The sequence below is a fragment of the Dipodomys ordii genome, unplaced genomic scaffold (genome assembly GCF_000151885.1).
Source record: "Dipodomys ordii isolate 6190 unplaced genomic scaffold, Dord_2.0 Scaffold46, whole genome shotgun sequence".
In the NCBI taxonomy this organism is placed as follows: domain Eukaryota; kingdom Metazoa; phylum Chordata; class Mammalia; order Rodentia; family Heteromyidae; genus Dipodomys; species Dipodomys ordii.
Window position 1 is genome coordinate 2,797,643 of NW_012267262.1, and position 20,723 is coordinate 2,818,365.

Sequence of the window (20,723 nt, forward strand, 5' to 3'; positions counted from 1 at the left end):
CCTCTGCAATTCTGTTTTACAAATCCTAAGTAGAACCCATTTTATCTCTTGCTCTAGGGTTAGCTACAACCCAAGCAAGTTTACTTCAGGATTCTGCAAATGAAAGTGATTAAAGCCGATTATAAATTTATGTCAATACTGTTGGAAAGAATTTATATTTTTGATAGCTTTAGGACAATTTTAGCCTAAGCCACCAGGACCACATGAAGATATTTTTGTTTACAGCAAGATAAATATGGTGATGAACATATGGAGATATTGAAGCAGTTTTAATTCTGCTAACACAGATCACGTCATGTCTAGAGTCTTTAGCTCTTCCTTCCTTCCTTCTTTCCTTCCTTTTTTCCTTCCTTCCTTCCTTCCTTCCTTCCTTCCTTCCTTCCTTCCTTCCTTCCTTCCTCTCTTCCTCTCGTCCTTCCTCCCTCCCTCCTTTCTCTCCCTCCACCTCCTCTATCTTGCTTTCTTTTTCTTTTGTTCTTTGTTCTTTCTTTCTTCCTTTCTTTTCTCATTCTTTCTTTTTCATTTTTGAGCCAATGTGTTTTCATTTACAGATATATGCAGTATTCATGTGTCACCTTTGCAACTGGTTTGAACATTTTCTTAACAGTTAAGTACTCAAATAAATCATTCTTCACTATTGAGGTGAGACACCTCAGTGTGCTCTATCCAATATTACTCAATTGAGTATGAGATATTTTTTCTCCTCCAACATGAAGAAGACTGCACTCTTTGCCTCATGTCTGAACACCAGGAACTGTTACTTCTCAGCTATTCTGGTGTTCTTCCATCAGCTTTGTAATTGGATCAGCCTAGTTTTCTTTAGCACTGAATACTTGAATGGTAGTCTCTGCAGGTCATTAAAGTTCTCTGTTGGTGCACCTTTCTTTTGTATAGCATTCTGCCCAGCATACAATAGCCGCTTTAGTCTTCCCATCCTGCCAGCTTTCTCCTCCTGTTGCATAGTATCTCTCAGGATCCTCTTTCATGCGCCGCAAACAGGTACTCTTTTCATCAGGCAACCAGGACAATCGCAAATTCCTGTTTCATGTTTTTTAGGACTCACTCTCATTTGTTCCCTAATTGCCAGTATCTTGAAAACTATTTTTTTCAAGTGTGTTAGTTTTATTTGTCTTTAGCTTTTTTTCAGATGGGATGATAAATCCGACCTCTATTATTTTGTTTTGTTTGACATTAGAATTTTGTTCACTATTTACTTGAGTATGCTTGTATTCTAAGTCTGTAAGCCATAATCTCTTTAAAGTTCTAATAACTCCAGTGTCTGTGTAAGAGTAAGCTTGGTTTCTATTGCCATTTTTTTCTTAGTTTGAGTCACTTGATCCTGTTTGTTTATATACCTAGGAATAGCATTGGCTTAACTCACTCAGTTCTTCCACCTGCAAACCTGATAACAATGAGTTAATTCACTTTAGGATTAAAGTGAGTTAGTCACGGGTGCCTATTAAAGACAAGTTTCTTCTTTTCCCCCAAATGCTCAGAAGGCTGAATGTAAAGTGATGGTTGGTATACATATATAGCAATCATAGACCTTGGTTTAAATCCTCACTTTAGAACTGCCCCAAAATTTTGCCATGGCTTTATCATTCAATGCATAAACACCCATTTTCTGCAAAAGGAGGAAATTCAAATTATCTCGGAACCATTCTGAAGATCAAATAGAGTAGGGAGTATAAAGCACTTGTCAAAGGACCTGACACATGGTAAATTATTAAGAAGCAGAACTTCAGAAATACTTTCTTTTCAGGAAGAAAAAGTTACAGCAGGAGACAGAATCTTCTAAAACAAAATGAGTGTCAGAGTTAAATGGGGTTGTAGAGCTATCAATACTGTAAAAATATAGAGAAAAGAAAGAGAGCTTTGTGGTGGAATTAAAATTTGTGTTTGGATTTCAAGTCAAAACCAATCTTTTGCAGGTTGGGAAGCATGAAATGGAGTTAGATAGGAAAGATATGGCGATTCCACCAAACCAAAAGGTTTGAGGCTGAAGAATTTTAACAAATAAAAATAAAATGGTGAAAGGCGGGTCATTTTTTTAAATGGTTTGGATGTCTAGTAGGAGATAGTTATAATAAGGATCATGGTAATGACTAGAGAATCAGGAAAAAAAAGAAAAACCTTATCATCATAGAATTTTCAGGCTTAGAGTGTATAGAAAACTTACTTCGATGATTTGTGAAACTTCAGTGTTCATACTGGTTCAACTTCTATATGGCTACACTGCAAGAATGTACAGAGGTTCATGTAAGGAAATTTGCCTTGTATGAATAAGAGAATATTCTTAGAAATCTAAGACTCTACACAGTAGTGGGTTTTTAAAAAGTATTCATTGTTCAATCTTCAATTTTTATGCAAATAAAAGGATGAAAATGTTGCCTTAAAATGTGACTTAATGCAAATAGAATTTGTTTTCAAGTGGTAGAAAAGCTAGAGTATTTTAATTAAATCTCTCTTAAGTGATTTGTTTGGGTGATGATTTACCTGTTGTTGCTAGGTAGCAGATGGAAATAACAGAAAGACTAGCCAGAGTGGCTCTTGCACTCATTCAGGTCTGTGAGAATAAGCAACAGAAGCACACAATGTTGGAAGCAGATGTAGAAAAATGAATAGCAAGAATATTTGGAAATTGTGCCAGAAGAAGAATCTCCAATACATAGATTCTTTATGGGAAAAAATGTACTAATTTTAGAGAAAACATAATCAAAAAGAAAAGCATCAGAGATAAAAGTGCCCAGCCAAGAATAAACTGATTAGCTTGTGAAACATCAATAACGAAAGAGATTTACAAAGAGCCAGCAACCATATCACCAATGCACTTGAACCCATTATTGACAGCAGGTTGCTTTTAGTTTAATGCATCAAAACTAGTTATTAATCAGCACTTAGAAAATAACAGTAACAATATTACCATACATTTTGAGTAGAAATTAATTGGCTATTTGCAGCTTGCTCATACCTTACTGAAGCCTTGTTTGTGAAGCAGAGACAACACTTGTTTAAAAATTGCACTGTGGATAATGAAGAACTAAGGTACACTTAAACCTACTGGTCATTCAGTTGACCAATAGTAAATGAAGGCATCAGCCTAAGCTGAGATATCACTTCCTGTAGGAATTTCAGGCTAGAAAGAAGTCTCAAATGCACAGTAGCACAGTTCTTTCATTTTTCATGTGAGAAAGGGAAAACTGAGGACTCAGATTGTCTGTCTTGGTATGGACACACAGTTTTTCACTGGCCATGTCAGGACTGTAATTTAGAGAACAATATTAGTTACCAGACTAATGGATGTCTGCTTGGCCATCGCTTTACATTGATCTCACTCAACCCTTAAAGAAACATTATGAGCCAGGTAATATTATCCTCATGTAAGTACCAAGGAGACCAAAGCCCAAGAAAAAATAAATAACTTGCTCAGAGTGATGTAGTTAGATATACCTGAGTTTAAACAGCATTTAAACGCAGGCATATCTAACTACAAAGTGTTTTCTGCTTTGTACATTTTCACGTGGACTCTGAGGCTCAGCAGACAATTTTTTGTATTTCTATAGACAGCTGAATAACCTGTGATTGGTGCTGAAGATAATTTCTTATTTTCTTATTGCTTTTGTTTTATTTGTAGATCTGAGGCAATCTCAGTTACTATAAAAATAAAAATCAATTCACATACATCCAATACACAATGCCACAAAATAAATATTCCCATTCCCAAAGATGGGACTGGGAGGCATAGAAAGGACACATGAGTTCAAAGAAAGACCAAATCTAGCAGGGCAAATGCGATCAGGGTCTAACTGCTAATACAGATGATGTTATGATGTGCGCTCCAATTGGGTTGCTCAGCCCTGTTTCTAGGGCCTTGCTATTGGAAACCCATGTGACTTTCCTCTTGGACCAGCTCCAGTCATTTCCTATGACTTTGCTCAGCAGATGTTCCACATTCTGGTCATCCACAACACTCTGGGGTTGTCATTGCAGCATCGTGCATACACCTGTCAGATATTGAATGAAGACTTCTGTGTCTGCCATTAGTTCAAGCAGTAGCTAGGTCCCCTTGGACCAAACTACTGTGTCCTCTGAATGCCTGGGTGAATATGCACAATAAAACAAATCCTGAGTATACAACTTTCTAGGCAGGAATATACCTTCTGTGTGCAGGAATGCACATAGCAGGTGTCAGTGTCTCTGCCATCTCAAAGGAAAATCTTTCAAGTGAAGTGTACACATTTATACTCTTCAAGCTATGGTGAGTCTAACTAATAACTGTGATGTCCTCAGTGTGTCTTTCCTTTTGTCTTTATGCAAAACCGTTGGCTAATGGTAGCTTTGTAATCTCTTCAGAAAACTTGTCTTAGCACCAGCTTGATACTGACTTTTCTGACCAATTTCCTTTTTTTTAAGTTTTTTTTTTTGTTTCTTTTCTATTGTTGTATTCCCCTGTGGATTTTCACAATATACTTGACTGGAAGCAGTCTCTAAAACACAAGGGACAGAATGAGTGCTTGGTAATTAGCCTGTCACTTTGAAACTCAGCTTCACCAAAAATCTCAGGATCTGGACAAAATGTACGCAGATTATTTGCCAGTATCTCACAGGAATGAATTCTCAGTCTTTCCTCTTTGCCTTAGTCCTCATTCTAATGTGAACCTCATGAACCTAGCTTTCATTGTAGATATTCCTCTTGATATTGTGTCCTTTGAGTTCCTAATCACTAATGATCTTTGCTTATAGCATTTTAAACTTTCAGCAGCCTTTGACTTCAAACTCTTCCACTTTTCCTAGGAACCAGTTCCAGAAGCTTAAATACCATAGGACCAGATTTATTTGAATCAGTGACCCTACCTATCTGGTATTAACTTGCTGTAATAGTTACTCTCGTGTATCTGTGGCTGGCCCAAATACCTGAGAAAACAACTCATTTATTGACCAATTTCAGGTGGTTCAGTCCATGGCTGCTTGTTCCCATGGACTTGGGCAAAAGTATCATGGATGTCAGAACCATGTGGTAAGGGAAAATAGATGATAGAAAGGAGAGAGGAGAGGGGAGGTCCAGAGGTGTTCAAATGAACCACCCTTTTCACATGCTTCTTCTGTCTAGGCCTAGCTTACCAAATTTTCCACCATCTCCCAAATAGCATCATCAGATGATAAGCATTCAACATTCAAACATAAACTTCTGAGGAATGTTTGAGGGGAAGGAAAATAACAAAATGCTGAAATAAGGATACAGGTTGACCCATTGTAACAACAAGATGTACAAGACACTATGTTGAAAACAAACTTTACAACTTTGGGGGGGGAGGGAGGAGTTAGGGAGGTGGGGAAGAAAGGGGTAGTAAGAGAAAAACAAAGGTAGCAGTAACAATGCTAGATAGTAAATGTACTCATTACCTTGCTCATATAATTGTAACCCCTCTGTGCAGTATCTTTACAATAAAATATATGTTAATATATATATATATATATATAAAACCATAAAAGGATGAAGGATTCAAAAGAATAAAAGATATGAAGAATAAATTCACAGATACTATTCCTGAACATTTTACAATTATGCCAAGTCCATCTGAATGTGTTTGAAGTCCAGAAATAATCTCTTATCCCCAAATGGTTTCCTGGTTATAATTTTAATTTTTGAATTGAATTACAATTCAGTTACAAGTTGAATTTGTTTTTGTAGTTTTAAGAATACATAGCTAAGATATGGAAGCAACCCAGATGCCCCTCAGTAGATGAATGGATCAAGAAAATGTGGTAAATATACACAATGGAATTCTATGCCTCCATCAGAAAGAATGACATTGCCCCATTTGTTAGGAAATGGAAAGACTTGGAAAAAATTATATTAAGTGAAGTAAGCCAGGCCCAAAGAAACATAGGTCCCATGGTTTCCCTTATTTGCAATACCTAGTCTATCTTCTACTTATTTAACATTATTATTTACCCAAAGCTATTATTTAGAAGAAACTTTATGTTTTACTAAAAGTCTTTTGTGCGTAGCCATCTTATGAAGTTTGATTTTATTTTCTTCAACATACAGATGGAAAAAACAAATGATAAGTTAATGTGTAGGTAAGCTAGACTTTTAAGTTCTGTTCATTTCTAAACACAGAACAAATGGATTCTCCAAATACCCCCTGAAAACTCAATACACCTTGTAACCTGAGAACTAGTTGGAAGTAAATGGTGATTTCTAGATCTTAAATACATATGGATCTTGGGACAATTGTAACATTGTCAAATTTTCAGGAATAGTGTGTTGGAGGAATGGATCAGTTGGTAGAATTCTAGCTAATGAGCAAAAGTGTCAGACACAGAGTTTAAGTATTGTTCTTAGACCAAAAAAAGCCCCTCCACCCAAAAAAGAGAGAACCACATTCATGAATTTATATTACATATTTTCTAACACCTTGGATAGTGCTGATCCTGGAGCTTGAATTTAGGGTCTGGGTGCTGTCCCTGAGCATATTTTGCTAAATGCTAGTGCTCTACCACTTGAGCCACAGCTCAAGTAGATTTGTTGATGATTAATTGGAGAGAAGAGTCTCATGGACTTTCCTGCTCAGGCTGGTTTTGAACCTTGACCCTCAGATCTCAGGCTTCTCAATATTTAGGACTAAAGGTATAAGCAACTGGCTTCCAACTTTGAATCCACATTTCAGTCATAGCTCATCTTTTTATATTGCAGTTGCTCCTGAAAGATTCTTTGTCTAAAAGTTAGAGACTTTACTTTTCATCTCTATTTCACAATGGGAAATATGTTTGCTACTTATAAATTTTTATTGAAAGAAAAAACACAAAGTAATTTTTTGTGACACCTCACTGCAAACTTTTAGAGGTGTCATCTGACTGGAAATTAAGCCACTAGTTTATTGTGAACTTCAACTAGTTAATATTAAAATTATCACTTTGTAACAGCTTTGAGTTCTGAGGGTGACCTCCATGATTCAGCTATTATAGGGCTCTCCTTTGGGGGGAGAGAATGAAAGAGAGACACAGATAGTCAGGCAGTCAGTCAGCCAGATAGAGAAATAGATTAATAAGGAAGGGAAGAGGAGGAGGAAGAGAAAAAGGAAGATGAGAAAGTAGTGAAAAGAAAAGAAAAAGAAGAAATAATCTTGAGAACCATTACTGATTATATAAATTTTCAAATAGAAAGGAGATTTAACATAGGAGACCAGGATTTTACAAGAACCACACTATTTGTCTGCAAATGGCTCTTAGTATATAATGCATTCGGCATTCTTTATAGAATTCTACGAAATTTTAAGACATATCTTATGAAAACCCTTGGGTCTTCATCTGTTTCTCATTGTTATTTTAAAAGAAAAATATCTTATGGTACAGGCAAGACTGTCCAATAAGGGCAATTATACCTGTCTTTGTCATTTCGCCCCATTAAAACTTTCTAAGATTAAAAGTAAAAGCATTAAATAGAAACAACAGGTCTCTTAAGCAGTAAACAAATACTGAATTAACCCCATTCATTAGTTTAATAAATTGGCATTTTATGTTGTCATTTTCCAGGGCCAGGACACCTTGTTATTGTGAATCTCCATTGCAACTCTTGTTCATTATTCCTTTCATGTACCCACTGGTCCATTTATTTTTCTATTCACTCAAACCTGTGAGTTTCCCTTGGCACATTGTTATTGCTTATCACTAAATTACTAAGGATACAAATCTTAATAAGATGCTGTCCCTATTCTTTGGAAACTTGCATTTGAGGGCTGGACACAAAAGAAAATATCTTGGCTGGAGCAAGAAATATATGCAGAAGTACTAAATTAATGGCAGTGGGTATCTGGAGTAGTTACATTAGATGAAGTTGAAGAAAGTATGTACATCTCTTTTCCTTAATTGTGAATTATGGGATTTCAGCAATCGTGGAAATATTCACCATAATGCAAAACTAATTGATATTTACCTCAAATTTATTTATCAAGCTGAATAAATGCATTATCTTTGTACAAGTAATCTTTCATGATTTACCAATATGATGATATAATAGAGTAGGGATAAAGGTAGACTTGGGCTCAGTGAGTCTTGGACCAGATTTTACCATGGTTCAGCATGTGACTTCGTCAATAATGTTATCATATAGCGGATACTTGGAAAATAAGATAATAGAAATTAATGCTATTGGTTCCACTCTCTAGAATCCCCTATCATGTTTTTAGTTCTTTGTTACATTTTATGTCTATGATAGATTGCATTGAAATTTAAACAAAATTCTAAAATTAAATATAGGGAGATAAAGCACTTTCTGTTTATTTCTTTTGGGATGGCAGACTTCGTATGAAGTGCAGCCAGGCTGCACTATGATTTATCAGAATTCCTCGGATAAGAGTCGAATTTGGGAGTGAACTAGCAGGAACCTTATTCCTACAATATCTGTCTTGTTTGTTTGCCAGTAGCAAGTGCTGACTGGGAGAAACAAATCCCTGAGGACAAAGGCAGCCATGTCCCAATTTAGGGAGAATCCATCATGTATAATTTGTAAATTCTCCAATGTATTGCTGAAAAAACCTCTAAGTGTTTTCTGTGTTTGGATTTGTACGGTTGTGATTACATAGAAAAACATAGCCAACTTTATGAACACGGTAAAAGTCTGAGGGCCTCCTGTGTGCAGTGGTCACATGGAAAATGCATTATCTGCTTTGTAGATCTTTCAAATAGAACAGAGATAGGCCCTTACTACCAGGTACCAGTATATGATGAGTCCTAGTTATTCACAGTGAGTTCCCAGAATCTGCTATGGGAAGAGCCTCATGGGTGCAAAGGAGAAATTGACTCCTTTTCTCATTTCCAATGGAAGCTAGAACCGTCCTGGAGTCTCTGGGGAAGGGGCAGATGTATAACTGTCAGACTGTCTTCACTGGCTATAAATCCCCAGTGCTGCACAGATTATTTATGCCCTGCTGGATTATGAGAACTCTTATTAGTCTTATCACTTAATTTGGAGAATTGAGAAAGTATTTGCATTACACTTACCATACTTCCTCTGTCTAGAAATTTCCTAAGAATTTACAACAGAGAGACAATTTTTAAGACAATAGAGAATTTATCCTCCAAAGTGGGATATATTTTTTCAGGTATTTGTTTTTATGTATTTATTTTTATTATTTGCTTTATTGTTAATATAAAGGTGTACACTGGGATTATAATTATATGAATCAGGTAATGAGTACATGACCTTTAGTACGGTGTCTTCCCTTCCCTTACTTTCTCCCAGAGCAGGATTGTTTTAAGAGTGAAGAATTACATGTATAAACTAGGATTTTTTCTGAAGCAAGATAAGTTTTGACTTAATAACCAAGCTTTACTTGAGATGCCTTTGCTTTTATATCTCCTACTTTTTGGTCAAACACTAACTATGGCTAGATGTTACTTATAATCCTGTAGGCAACCTAAATGTGAGATATCATATTTGTGGAGATCACCACTACTTCTCTGAGAGATGTCAATGTCAGAAGTAAAATTCGTTGCTATTCCATTAGAAAGAGTTATCTTTCAGCCTCACATATAGATAAGTCATTTCTGAAAAATCAGTCCTCTGGTTGGGTTGTGCCTCTTGCTGCCTGTATTTTTTAAAAAAAGAGCTGACTGATTCTGTCACCTGGAGTCAGCCATCTCCTGGCTGAACCACAGTCCTCCATCATACCTCACTTCAATTTCTGAACATTTTAATGACCCAGCCCATGTTTTAAAGAACTCATACCTATTAAAACTTGAAAAAGTGGAAATCTGTATAATTGTTGGGGATTTATAATAAATGCACACACAGGATAACTGTAATACCTAGAGATACCATGGAATCACCAGTTCCTAAGGACAGATGGCATTTAAGAGCTTAAAAGATGCTAGCTGTGAAAAGACTCTATGGACTGAACACGGAGATGAGCTTTAGTGATAAAAGGCAAAGCTAGAGTTGACAGGATCGTATCTAGGCCTTTCCTCTTTCCTTGGCTGGCATGTCATGAGACAGCAGTGTAGAACTGCAAACTATATCCACCACTCAATGTTCAATTTAGGCCTTGTCAGGATAATAGAACCAATAGTAGCAGATTGTCCCTGAGTTAATCCCCACATCAGGTTTCTATTCAATGTGATTCCCAGAGTGCATTTTACTCATCATGTTTTATGTTAGAAAATTTTGTATTTATAGATTCTATAATTCATATATTCCCAGGAGAACCAGAAGATTCCTAGCCTGGAATCATTATATTCCAATTCCTCAGTACATGCCAGGGGTGGGGGTAAATTCTATATGAATGGGCTGACCCCGGCATAGCAGTCAACAAGTATTCTTTCTGTGATGGAATCAGCAGCCAAGTTTAGCTCACAGAGAAGACTCTGGGCCTGGAATATCTATGCACTAAACCTAAATTGTACAGGAAGGAATTTCACAAGAAAGTGCAAAGCCCAGGGGACTTATTTTCATTAGGAATGAATACAGGATGAAGGTCTTTGATTAACTTACTAGTAGTCAGTCAACCAGCAGTTTCAAATGAATTAGAAAAGTAGCTCCTCAACTGTGTTCCCTAGAGCATGAGATGTTTAAGATATTCCAAGAAAAAGAATTCATCTATGACATAAAGTTAGGAGAAGCTTTGTAAGGGACTCATTGTCAGGAAAGACCTTTGTGGATGAGCAGCCTTCAGTCATGCCCTTTTACCTGTACCTTTGCCAAAGGGGCAGCCTGCTTTGATTTGCTGGCGCTTTGGTAATTTGTTTAGCAATCAGTGTTAAAATATGAGTACTCATTTGTTAAGTTAATTACTTCCAAGTTCTTCTCCTCTCTTTCCATACAGGTATAGCTAAACGACCAAGTCTCTTATATTACAACATTTTATTTTATATAAGCATACATATGAAGGGATTTATTATGACATTTCCATGTATGATTCAATGTACTTCTATTCCCTACTAGATCCCCCTCCCTCTGTTTCCAGGACCTCGTTTTGGGGTTGAGTACTTTTCTTTTTAGTGTTCTCCTCACTTCCACAAGTAAAAGACAATATAGGATACTTGTCTTTGTAGGAATGGCTGATTTCACTTAATATGATAATTCATTTTCTATTAAATGGCTTAATTTCACTTCCATTGTATATGTATTAAAATTCTATTGTGTATGCCTCTTCTTTAACCATCATCTGTTGATAGTCACCTAGGCTGAGTCTGTAATTTGGCTATCATATTATGTGTTGCCATAAGCACATGTACACAGGTGTCTTCACTATTAGCTGAATTTGAGTATTTAGATTATATATCTAGAGGTGATGTGGCTGTTTAATCTTGATATTTTAAGTAACCTTGGTACTGGTTTCCATAATGGATGTGTTACTTTACATTCCTACCAACAGAAAGGGTTTCTTTGTTTCTGAATCTTCATTCTCATTTGTTATTATTTGTTTTTTTGTTTGTTTGTTTTTGGTCCATCATGGGGCTTGAACTCTGGACCTGAGCACTGTCCCTGAGCTCTTCAGCTCAAGGCAAGTGCTCTGCCACTTGAGCCACAGCACCACTTCTGGTTTTCTGGTGGTTAATTGGAGATAACATTCTCACAGACTTTCCTGCCCGGGCTGGCTTTGAACCACAATCCTCAGATCTCAGCCTCCTGAGTAGCTAGGAACACAGGTGTGAGCCACTGGCACCCAGCTGTTATTTGTTTTCTTAACAATAGCTATTCTGATCAGAATGAGATGGAGTCAATGTAGTTCTGATATGATTTTCCCTCATTCTATGGATGTGTTGGCTATTTGTGTGTCTTCATCTGAAATGTATCAATTAAGTTCATTTTTACAGACGTTCTGTTTTGATGATTTCCTAATTTGTTTTTATTTGAGTTTTTCACCCACCCTGCATACATTGATTTCATATAAGACAATATTTTTTAAATCAGCTAAGTAGTACTTAATTCACAGTTTCCTGAACGAAGCTGTTCATAAATATCTCCAAAGAATACAAAGTAGTGCCTGGAATTAATTTAGGAGACAGTCATATATACTGATTAACAAATTGGTACCACATGCCCTCTATGTAGTTTTCGGTTAGTCAGATGTAAACATAGCATTTGCAGTTAGGAGCAACATTCATCCAATATGTGAGAAAGCATCTATGAACAGTGCTTTCAATTGGTTTAAATTCTGTTAAAAAAATGGGATTTTTTTTTTCCTATAGCTTTCATTTTAGGTGACTTTTCCATTATAATTCATATGTTGAGATGAGCATGCTTATAGAAGGGTTAGTGACAAAAGGCATTAATGTCCTGGTGGGCTTGTGTTTTTCTCTGAGGCAGATATTGATGAATGTACAGAGGGAATCATTGAGTGCCACAACCATTCTCGCTGCGTTAACCTGCCAGGGTGGTACCACTGTGAGTGCAGAAGCGGTTTCCATGACGATGGGACTTATTCACTGTCCGGGGAGTCCTGTATTGGTAAGCAGCTTTCAGTCCTCCAGTCCCGCATGGACATTGGCAGGAAGGGCAGCCTTCTTCAGTACTCTGCTTAGTTGTCAGTGATAAAATATAACCAACCAGGGGATAAATTCATTCATTTTTTTTTTAAATTTCCACCTTCTACGATGTGGAGATTAAAGCAGGGATTCTGCAGTGTTTGGTGTTAGAACTTTTGAATTGAAACTGGGGCAGTCACAGGACAAAGCCTAACTTCTGTATGTTATAGATGTCTACATCTTTTTAGGGACACCCAAGATGATTTGTGGAAATAGTTGACAGTGTGAGAGGCAGCTGTGGAGAAGAGGAAAGAGTTCCAAATTCAGAATTTGGAAGTTCAGTTTCAGCCCCATTTTTTGTATTTCAAAAGTCATTGTACTTCCTGGTCCTGTGTGTGCATATGTCAGACTAAGAATAATAGATACATATATGGTTATGTTTCAGTGGTATGGTATGTATTTAAAAACTGCAACCTTTGACTAAATGCATATAGGCAACACAGTTGCAAAGTTACCTCCAATCACCATTCTGCTTGTGTCTTGTTAAATGCTGTACACAGGGAAGGTTAACAGATAGAATTATTCACCTTCCAAACCTGCCAAGTTTGATGAAATCCAAACAACTGATCAAAAATGTCATTGTTCCCAATGTCTTCTTTCATGTCATGTGGGCTCAGCTGAATTCATAATGTTTGAGAAACCTGGAGGGCAAATATTTTGATTAGAAGTTCAAACGTTCAGGCTACTGAATTAGTGGAAATATGATTTGGAAAACCTGTGATATCTGCTCATTGCCTACTACTCTTTTCATAATAGCTTCTACCAGGACCTGGTTAGTGCTGTTCTAACTTCTCCACATTGTTGCCATAATGCATAGATGAATTGGGGAATAATGGGCATGGGGCTTCAATTGTACACCATAGTCTTTAAATTACTGTTATGTGTAGTATAACAGTTAAAAGCATAGACCTCTGGGCTGGACTTCCACAGTCAAATGACAGTTTTGTAGTTCTAAATAAATTTTTATTTGGAAAATACTTACCTCATGCCTGTATCTAATTAATAGAAGCATTCTGATAATTGATTGCATGTTAGATATTATCTTAAATGTTCCTTCTTATTTCTCATTCTGCTCCATACTCTATCCATATTTCTCTGTGTACATGTGGGAGGTAGGTAGGTGTGGGTAAGGGTGTGTGTGTGTGTGTGTGTGTGTGATTTGCAGTTTCATGGGAAGTTTACATTTATCCTAGGTCTTCACTTTTTTTCCTTACATACTATCAGATATTTTTCCATGTGTGCAGCTCATAAAAAATATGTGGATAAGAAAACATTAATTGGCCAGGCACTGGTGACTTCCTCCTGTAATTGTAATTACTCAGGAGGCTGAGATCTGATGATTGAGGTTTAAAGCTAGCCCTAGGCTAGCTTTAATTAGTAAAAGTCCAGAAGGGGAAATGTGGCTTAAGTGGTAGAACTCCAGCCTAGAGTCAAAAAGCTAAGGGAGAGTACAAGACTCAGTTCAAGCCCTAGTACCAGCACTAAAACAAAACAAAAATGAACCATTAAATAGCTTTTATTGAGAAATGGTGATAGAGACAATATTAACATTGATGGCTAAAATAAAGCCTTACGTTTAAAAAATTACATTTGATGTCATTAGGACAGAGGATGCTTAGATCGGTAGTGCATCAGAGATCACCTATTAAAGCAGTTTTATAACTGCTGGAACTTGCCCTGGTGCTGTACTTTCTTAGGCCTTGGCATATGCTGTGCCCTCTGACCTTAATGGCATTTCATGTCTCACTGATGAGCTTGTATTCCCTGCCCTAGATTCAATATGTTTCACCAGGCCCTGTGAAGGGTTTTGCGATCTCTCATCTATTCTGCTGACTTGGACCTTTTCCCTGGTATAGGCTGTAGTAACTTCACTGTCTCCCAGTGTAGTTTCTTTGCTCTCCAACTGGACTGTGTGCTGGAGATGTGCTTTATTCTTCTGTCTCTCCAGTGAGGTCTCTTAGCAGATGTTCTCTTAGTAGATGTTCTCTAAATAAGAAAATGCAGCCTGGGAAGGTGGCTCAGTGGTAAAGTGCTTGTCTTGCTCACATGAGGCCCTGGGTTGGATTCCTTAGCACCACATAAGCAGAAAAAGTTGGAAGTGGTACTGTGGCTCAAGTGGTAGAGCAGTAGCCTTGAGCTGAAGAGCTGAGGGATGGCGCCCAGGCCCAGAGTTCAGGCCCCACGACTGGCCAAAAAAAAAAGAAAAAAAGAAAAGAAAATGCAGTCACATCATGTGACCAATAATCCAATAATAAGAAAAGACCAAAGCCTACTATGTTGAGGGAAAAGGAGAGTGAGAAAGAGAGAGGGAGAGAGAGAGAGAAAGAGAGACAGAGAGAGAGAGACAGAGACAGAGACAGAGACAGACAGAGACAGAGAGACAGAGACAGGGAATGCAAGCAGTTGTTTCATCTTTGAGCTGATTCCTGTCCTTCACAAAAACTCTCAGCATTTTCTAATGGGAGTAGAAATGTTTGGATGTATGGCATTTTTAATTTGGTTAATTGTTCATAGGAATTTTCTTCCACTTTCATTTTCTGAATGGGCTTCATATGGACAGAAATCTGAGTATCACTTAGTGTTTTGTCAGTATTGAACAGTACTCTCTGGGTTTGAAGCATCTCCAGGGCCAACATGTATGTACATTCAATCATGCAGCTTTCTTGTTATGAGTCATGTCTAAAGTAATATGTCAATTACCTTTTCATTTAATTCAAAACAAAGTTCTCCCTCCACATGGCCTTCAGACTTAGGTAATACTGCCCCTGCTTCCCCCTCAGCTTCACCTCCTGTATGTTATTCTTGCTGATCTTTTCATACTCTGAAACTCTCATACTCAGCTTGTGGTTTCCATATTTAATTCTTTAAGTCTCACATCAAATGTTTTTTTTTCAAAAATTACTTTGTCTTTCTTCAGTCACTTCAGTACTATATTCTTTTGAATATACATTTTACCATTTTTCTCAAAACTCCTGTGCATGAGTGTGCATTTAAACAACTCTTGCTTCACGTTCACAAATTCTTTGGGAACAGAGACCTTGCCTGTCCTTCACTACTGTACCTACATCTCCTAGAATAATGAAGAAAAGTAGTCAGCATTCTATGCATCTTTGTCAAATGACTGAAGGAATAGACATTCAAAAGCATACCAGGTCAGCTGTAGTTTCTATTTGGATTGACAGAAGTAGTTCTGTAAATTGTGCAGTATGGCATATGGTGTTAGCCATATGAGTCTTTTACTTCAGAAAAAAGAACTGTCACAGCAGGACTGCATTAGCTCTTCTCTGAAGGTAATGGGGGGCAGGCATGTTAAGATCCCTATTCCTGAGGGACTTATGACTTGAAATATCCTGAATTATAATAACACAGCTTAGTGGCATTGGAAGTAGGAAATACATCAGAATAAACAAACAATTAAGGTTGTATTAAGAATCATGTGATGGGGGCTGGGAAGTTGGCTCAGTGGTAGAGCACTTGCCTTGCATGCCTGAGGCCCTGGGTTCGATTCCTCAGCATCACATAAGCAAAAAGAAAAAAGCCAGAAGTGGCCTTGTGGCTCAAGTGGTAGAGCCCTAGCTTTGAGCTGAAGAGCTGAGGGACAGCGCCCAGGCCCAGAGTTCAGGCCCCACGATCAGACCCTCCCCCCAAAAAAAAGAATCATGTGATTGAAAAATGTAACTCAAGTTTGGGAATTGCAAATGTTAGAATCTAAAATGTGGCAGTTCAGGCTTCCAGAGCAGTCTCCATCTCTCACTTTGTGGCATTTTAATTGTTTTTTTTTTTTTGTTACATGCAGACAACAGCACCTGCTCTATTGATCTCATCAGCTGCTGCAAGCAACATGTGTTGACATCACAAAGAAACATACTTTGATAACATTTATTATTTTATGAACATCAGTGTTTAATGTTTGCCACCTTTCCCCAAAGTAAATTATATAATTGAATAATAAGGATCCCTAGTTAACATAGAGGCAGACAGATGACCTGACTTGGGAGACTTATGAGTTAGCAACTCTATGTCTATATCTCTGTCTATCTCTTCCCCACTGTCTTATTTGCTTCTAAGTCTTTACAGTACAAGGAAAAGGGATACACAAAAATTTGCAAATTAATTGTCACAGAAGGTGACAGCAATTCTCAGGCTCTCAGAAATTAGAAACTTAGAAATTGTGAACACGTTTGTTGTTTGTCCATCATGGGACTTAAACTCAGGGCCTGGGTGTTATGCCTGAGCCTCTTTGTGCTCAAAGCTGTCACTGTACCACTTTGAGCTACAGCACCATTTCTGGCTTTTGAGTGGTTAATTGGAAATAAGAGTCTCACAGGGGACTTTTCTCTCTCGGCTGGCTTTGAACTGTGATCCTTAAATCTCAGCCTCCTGAGTAGCTAGGATTACAGACTTGAGCAACCAGTGCCTGGCTCTCAGTTTTAATGCAGAAATTGTGAGCAAGTTTTTTTGTTTTGTTTTTTTTTAAGCTAAGCCTGGAGATCAGAATTATGTAGAACCTAGGAGAAGGAATCCATAACTATCACTTGGAAGACAGATAGTATTTTGCAGGGTTTTTAAAAAATATTTTTATTGTGAAAATACTGTACAGAGGGGTTACAATTACATGGGCAAGATAATGAGTACATTTCGTATCAAGCATTGTAGCCTCCTCCTTTGTTTACCCTTCCCATCCCTTCCCAGCCTCCCCCCACTCTCTCACCCAATCCTCCCCCCCACCAAAGTTGTAAAGTTCGTTTTCGACATGACAACTTGTACTTCTCATTGTTGCAACGGGTCCACCTGTATCCTTATTTAAACGACTTGTTTTTCTCTTCCCCTCCACAAACTATACCGACATCAAATACAGTGAAAGCAGGGGTTATACTGTGGGGGAGGGGCATAGAAAGCAAAAAAGAAATAATCTTATAAATGTATTAGAAACAAATGCATGAAAGAAAAAAACATTTAAATACATATCTTAGGGTTCATTTCCCTAACATCACCTTATCTGACCTTTTCTGCTTGACTCATACATATAATAGATATTGCAAAGAAGGGAAACCATGGGACCTATGTTTCTTTGGGCTTGGCTTACTTCACTTAATATAATTTTTTCCAAGTCTTTCCATTTCCTTACAAATGGGGCAATGTCATTCTTTCTGATGGAGGCATAGAATTCCATTGTGTATATATACCACATTTTCTTGATCCATTCATCTACTGAGGGGCATCTGGGTTGGTTCCAGATCTTAGCTATGGTAAATAATGCTGCAATAAACATAGTTGTGCTGGTAGCTTTAGTGTGGTCTTGTTTGTAAACATTTGGGTAAATGCCCAAAAGTGGGATTTCTGGGTCATAGGGGAGCTCTATGTGAAGTCTTTTGAGGAACCTCCATACTGCTTTCCAAAGTGGTTGAACAAGTTTACATTCCCACCAACAATGAAGTAAGGTTCCCTTCTGTCCACATCCCCTCCAGCATCTGTTGTTATTAGAGTTCTTGATTTTTGCCATTCTAACTGGGGTGAGGTGGTATCTTAATATTGTTTTGATTTGCATTTCTTTTATGGCTAGGGAGATTGAGCATTTCTTCATGTGTCTATTAGCCATCTTTCTTTCTTCTTCAGAGAGGTTTCTCTTTAAGTCTTTCGCCCACTTATTTGTTGGGCAGTTGTTTCTTTGAGGATTTGTTGTTGGGGGATTTAATTTTTTGAGTTCCAGGTATATTTTAGATATGAGACCCTTGTCCGTTGTATGGCTAGTGAAGATCTTCTCCCAATCTGTGGGCTTTCTATTGATCTTGCTAGCTATGTCCTTTGCCATGCAGAAGCTCTGCAACTTCGTGCAATCCCATTTGTCCAACCTTTCTTTGATTTGTTGTGTTTCCGGCTCTCTATTAAGAAAATTTCTGCCTGAGCCAAGGAGACCTAGAGTTTCTCCTATTCTGTCCTGTCATATTTTCAGAGTGTCTGCTCTGACTTGGAGGTCTTTGATCCATTTGGAGTTGATTCTGGTGCAGGGTGATATATAAGGATCTAGCTTTAGTTTTCTACAAGTAGTTAACCAATTTTGCCAGCACCATTTACTGAAGAGGCTGTCTTTCTTCCATTCTATTTTTTTTTAGATCCCTTATCGAAGATTAGATGGCTGTAGGTCTGTAGGTTCATTTCTGGGTTTTCAATTCTATTCCATTGGTCCTGAGGTCTGGTCTTGTGCCAGTACCAAGCTGTTTTGATTACTATGGCTTTATAGTAGAGTTTGAAATTTGGTATTGATATTCCTCCAGCAGTGTTCTTTCCGTTGAGGAGCATTTTTGCTATTTGGGGTCTTTTATTGTTCCATATGAATTTTTGGATTGCCTCTTCTATTTCCTTGAAGAATGAGGTTTGAATTTTGATAGGTATTGCGTTGAATTTGTAGATAGTTTTGGGAAGTATTATTTTGCAGGGTTTTTTTTAAAAATAAGAGTCTTGTCAGGAGTTTGTCTCTATAAGCCTAGTCTTGAATAAGAGATTCTTTTATCTTCTGCTCTCTCATCTCAAACATGCTGGAGTTATACTTAAAGTTAGGGTTAGGGTTAAGCTTAGACATTACTTAATAGCACCTGCATGTGCACTGATGTTATTGCCTTCTCTAAGTATCTGGTGGTTTGAATCCAGAGTAGAGCAAGGAAGGAGTAGGTAGAGGGTAGAGAGTAAACAAGTTATTTTCATTTATCTATTAATCATCTATAGTATAAAAGTAATTAGTTTAGCATGTATAGCTATAGCTAATATGTATGCATTTGAGTTATTAAACCAGAGAGTAAGAGTAACCAAGGGTTTATATTTTATATTATGGCAGCCAAATAGTGACTTTTACAGATTATTCTAATATGAAAGAAGTTTGCGTAAAAAAGATTGCACAAAGAAAGGTACAAACTATATGATTTTCCTCTGTTCAGAAGTTGTAGGGCAGAGAAAGCATCTTCACAGAAAAGGGAACTTCGATGTAAAAATATTTAAGAAGCAGAGGTGTAGACACTGATTTTGGAGAACTAGATGCTTTTTTCTTTTTCCAAATAGTAAAACCTATACAAGCATAAAGGAGTTTTTGTTTTTCTGTTCCCATCGTCCTTGATATTATTTGATATTTATTGTCCAAGAAATTTAGACTTCCTTTTTAGCCAAGTTATAAATTCTTTATAATTAAAGGGCCTTTTCAAAGGTAGTTGCCTCCTGGCTATGGAGTGATTTAAATAGCTCTATGGATCAAACTAGAATCACTATGGAGTGCATGGGAACATGATTTTATAAATCAAAGGAATTCAGTCTCATGGCACAAACTGGCCAAATTTCATAATCAAGTTTGGAAGGATCAAGAGCCTACCTAGGTAATGTATGTATATGGGAAGGGATTGGTGCTATCAGAACATAGAATAAAGAATATTTTTCAATATATAGCAAAACTGACATTCTAGGTCCCCCAGAAAAGGCCTTGTAGTGGAGATAAAGTTTCAATAGTAAATTAGAAGAGAAATATGTCCAACCACACCTTTGAGAAGCCTTCTTGTTCTCTAACCCCTGTACGTCCACACCGAATCTATCAGCCTACATCTGTTCAGCATGAATGGTAGATAGGAAGGATATATTATGGGAATCTCATGAGCAGGTAAGTAATACTTCACAGTGACATTGGAACACAATGCATTGCAAGCAAAGGATGATAGATTAAGTCTGTATGTTGTTTTTTTACTTGAACTTTGGAACTAAAATTGGCCATTTCTGTAATCATTCTAATAAGACATCAAACTACCCATAGCATCTATCATCTAAGCTGCAAAATATTAGTTAACTTTGTGTCCTATTGCAAAATTAACAAAGATAAACCACTTGGGAAAAGGATTTACTTTAACTCACAGTTTTAGAGGTTTCAATGAGTGGTCAGCTAGCTCCACTGCTTCTAGGCTGTGGCAAGGTAGAAGGACCTGGTGAGAAATATATGTTAAAGCAAAGCTCCAACATGGCAGCCAGGAAGTAAGAAAGAGAATACAGGATGAACAACCAAATATACAATGGCATGCACTCAGGGACCAACTTGCCAACTATGTCTTACCTCCTAAAGTATTAAATATTCTCCTGGTATCCCATCAGTTATGAATCTTTTGTGAATTATTTCATTCATGGAATCAGAGCCCTTACAATCCATTTACTTTCCAAATGTT

At 37.3% G+C, this 20,723-nt stretch overlaps 1 protein-coding gene across 2 annotated transcripts in view; it reads left to right on the forward strand.

Annotated features, from left to right (window-relative positions):
* Nell1 (neural EGFL like 1) overlaps positions 1-20,723 on the forward strand; it is an 822,774-nt gene that overhangs the window by 767,593 nt on the left and 34,458 nt on the right. The window contains exon 15 of one of the 2 annotated variants that reach the window (XM_013019667.1): positions 12,314-12,454. The exons of the other annotated variant lie outside the window; for it this stretch is intronic. Coding sequence (XP_012875121.1) covers positions 12,314-12,454 — 141 coding nt within the window. The remainder of the gene's footprint in view (positions 1-12,313; positions 12,455-20,723) is intronic. 2 annotated transcript variants of the gene reach the window in all.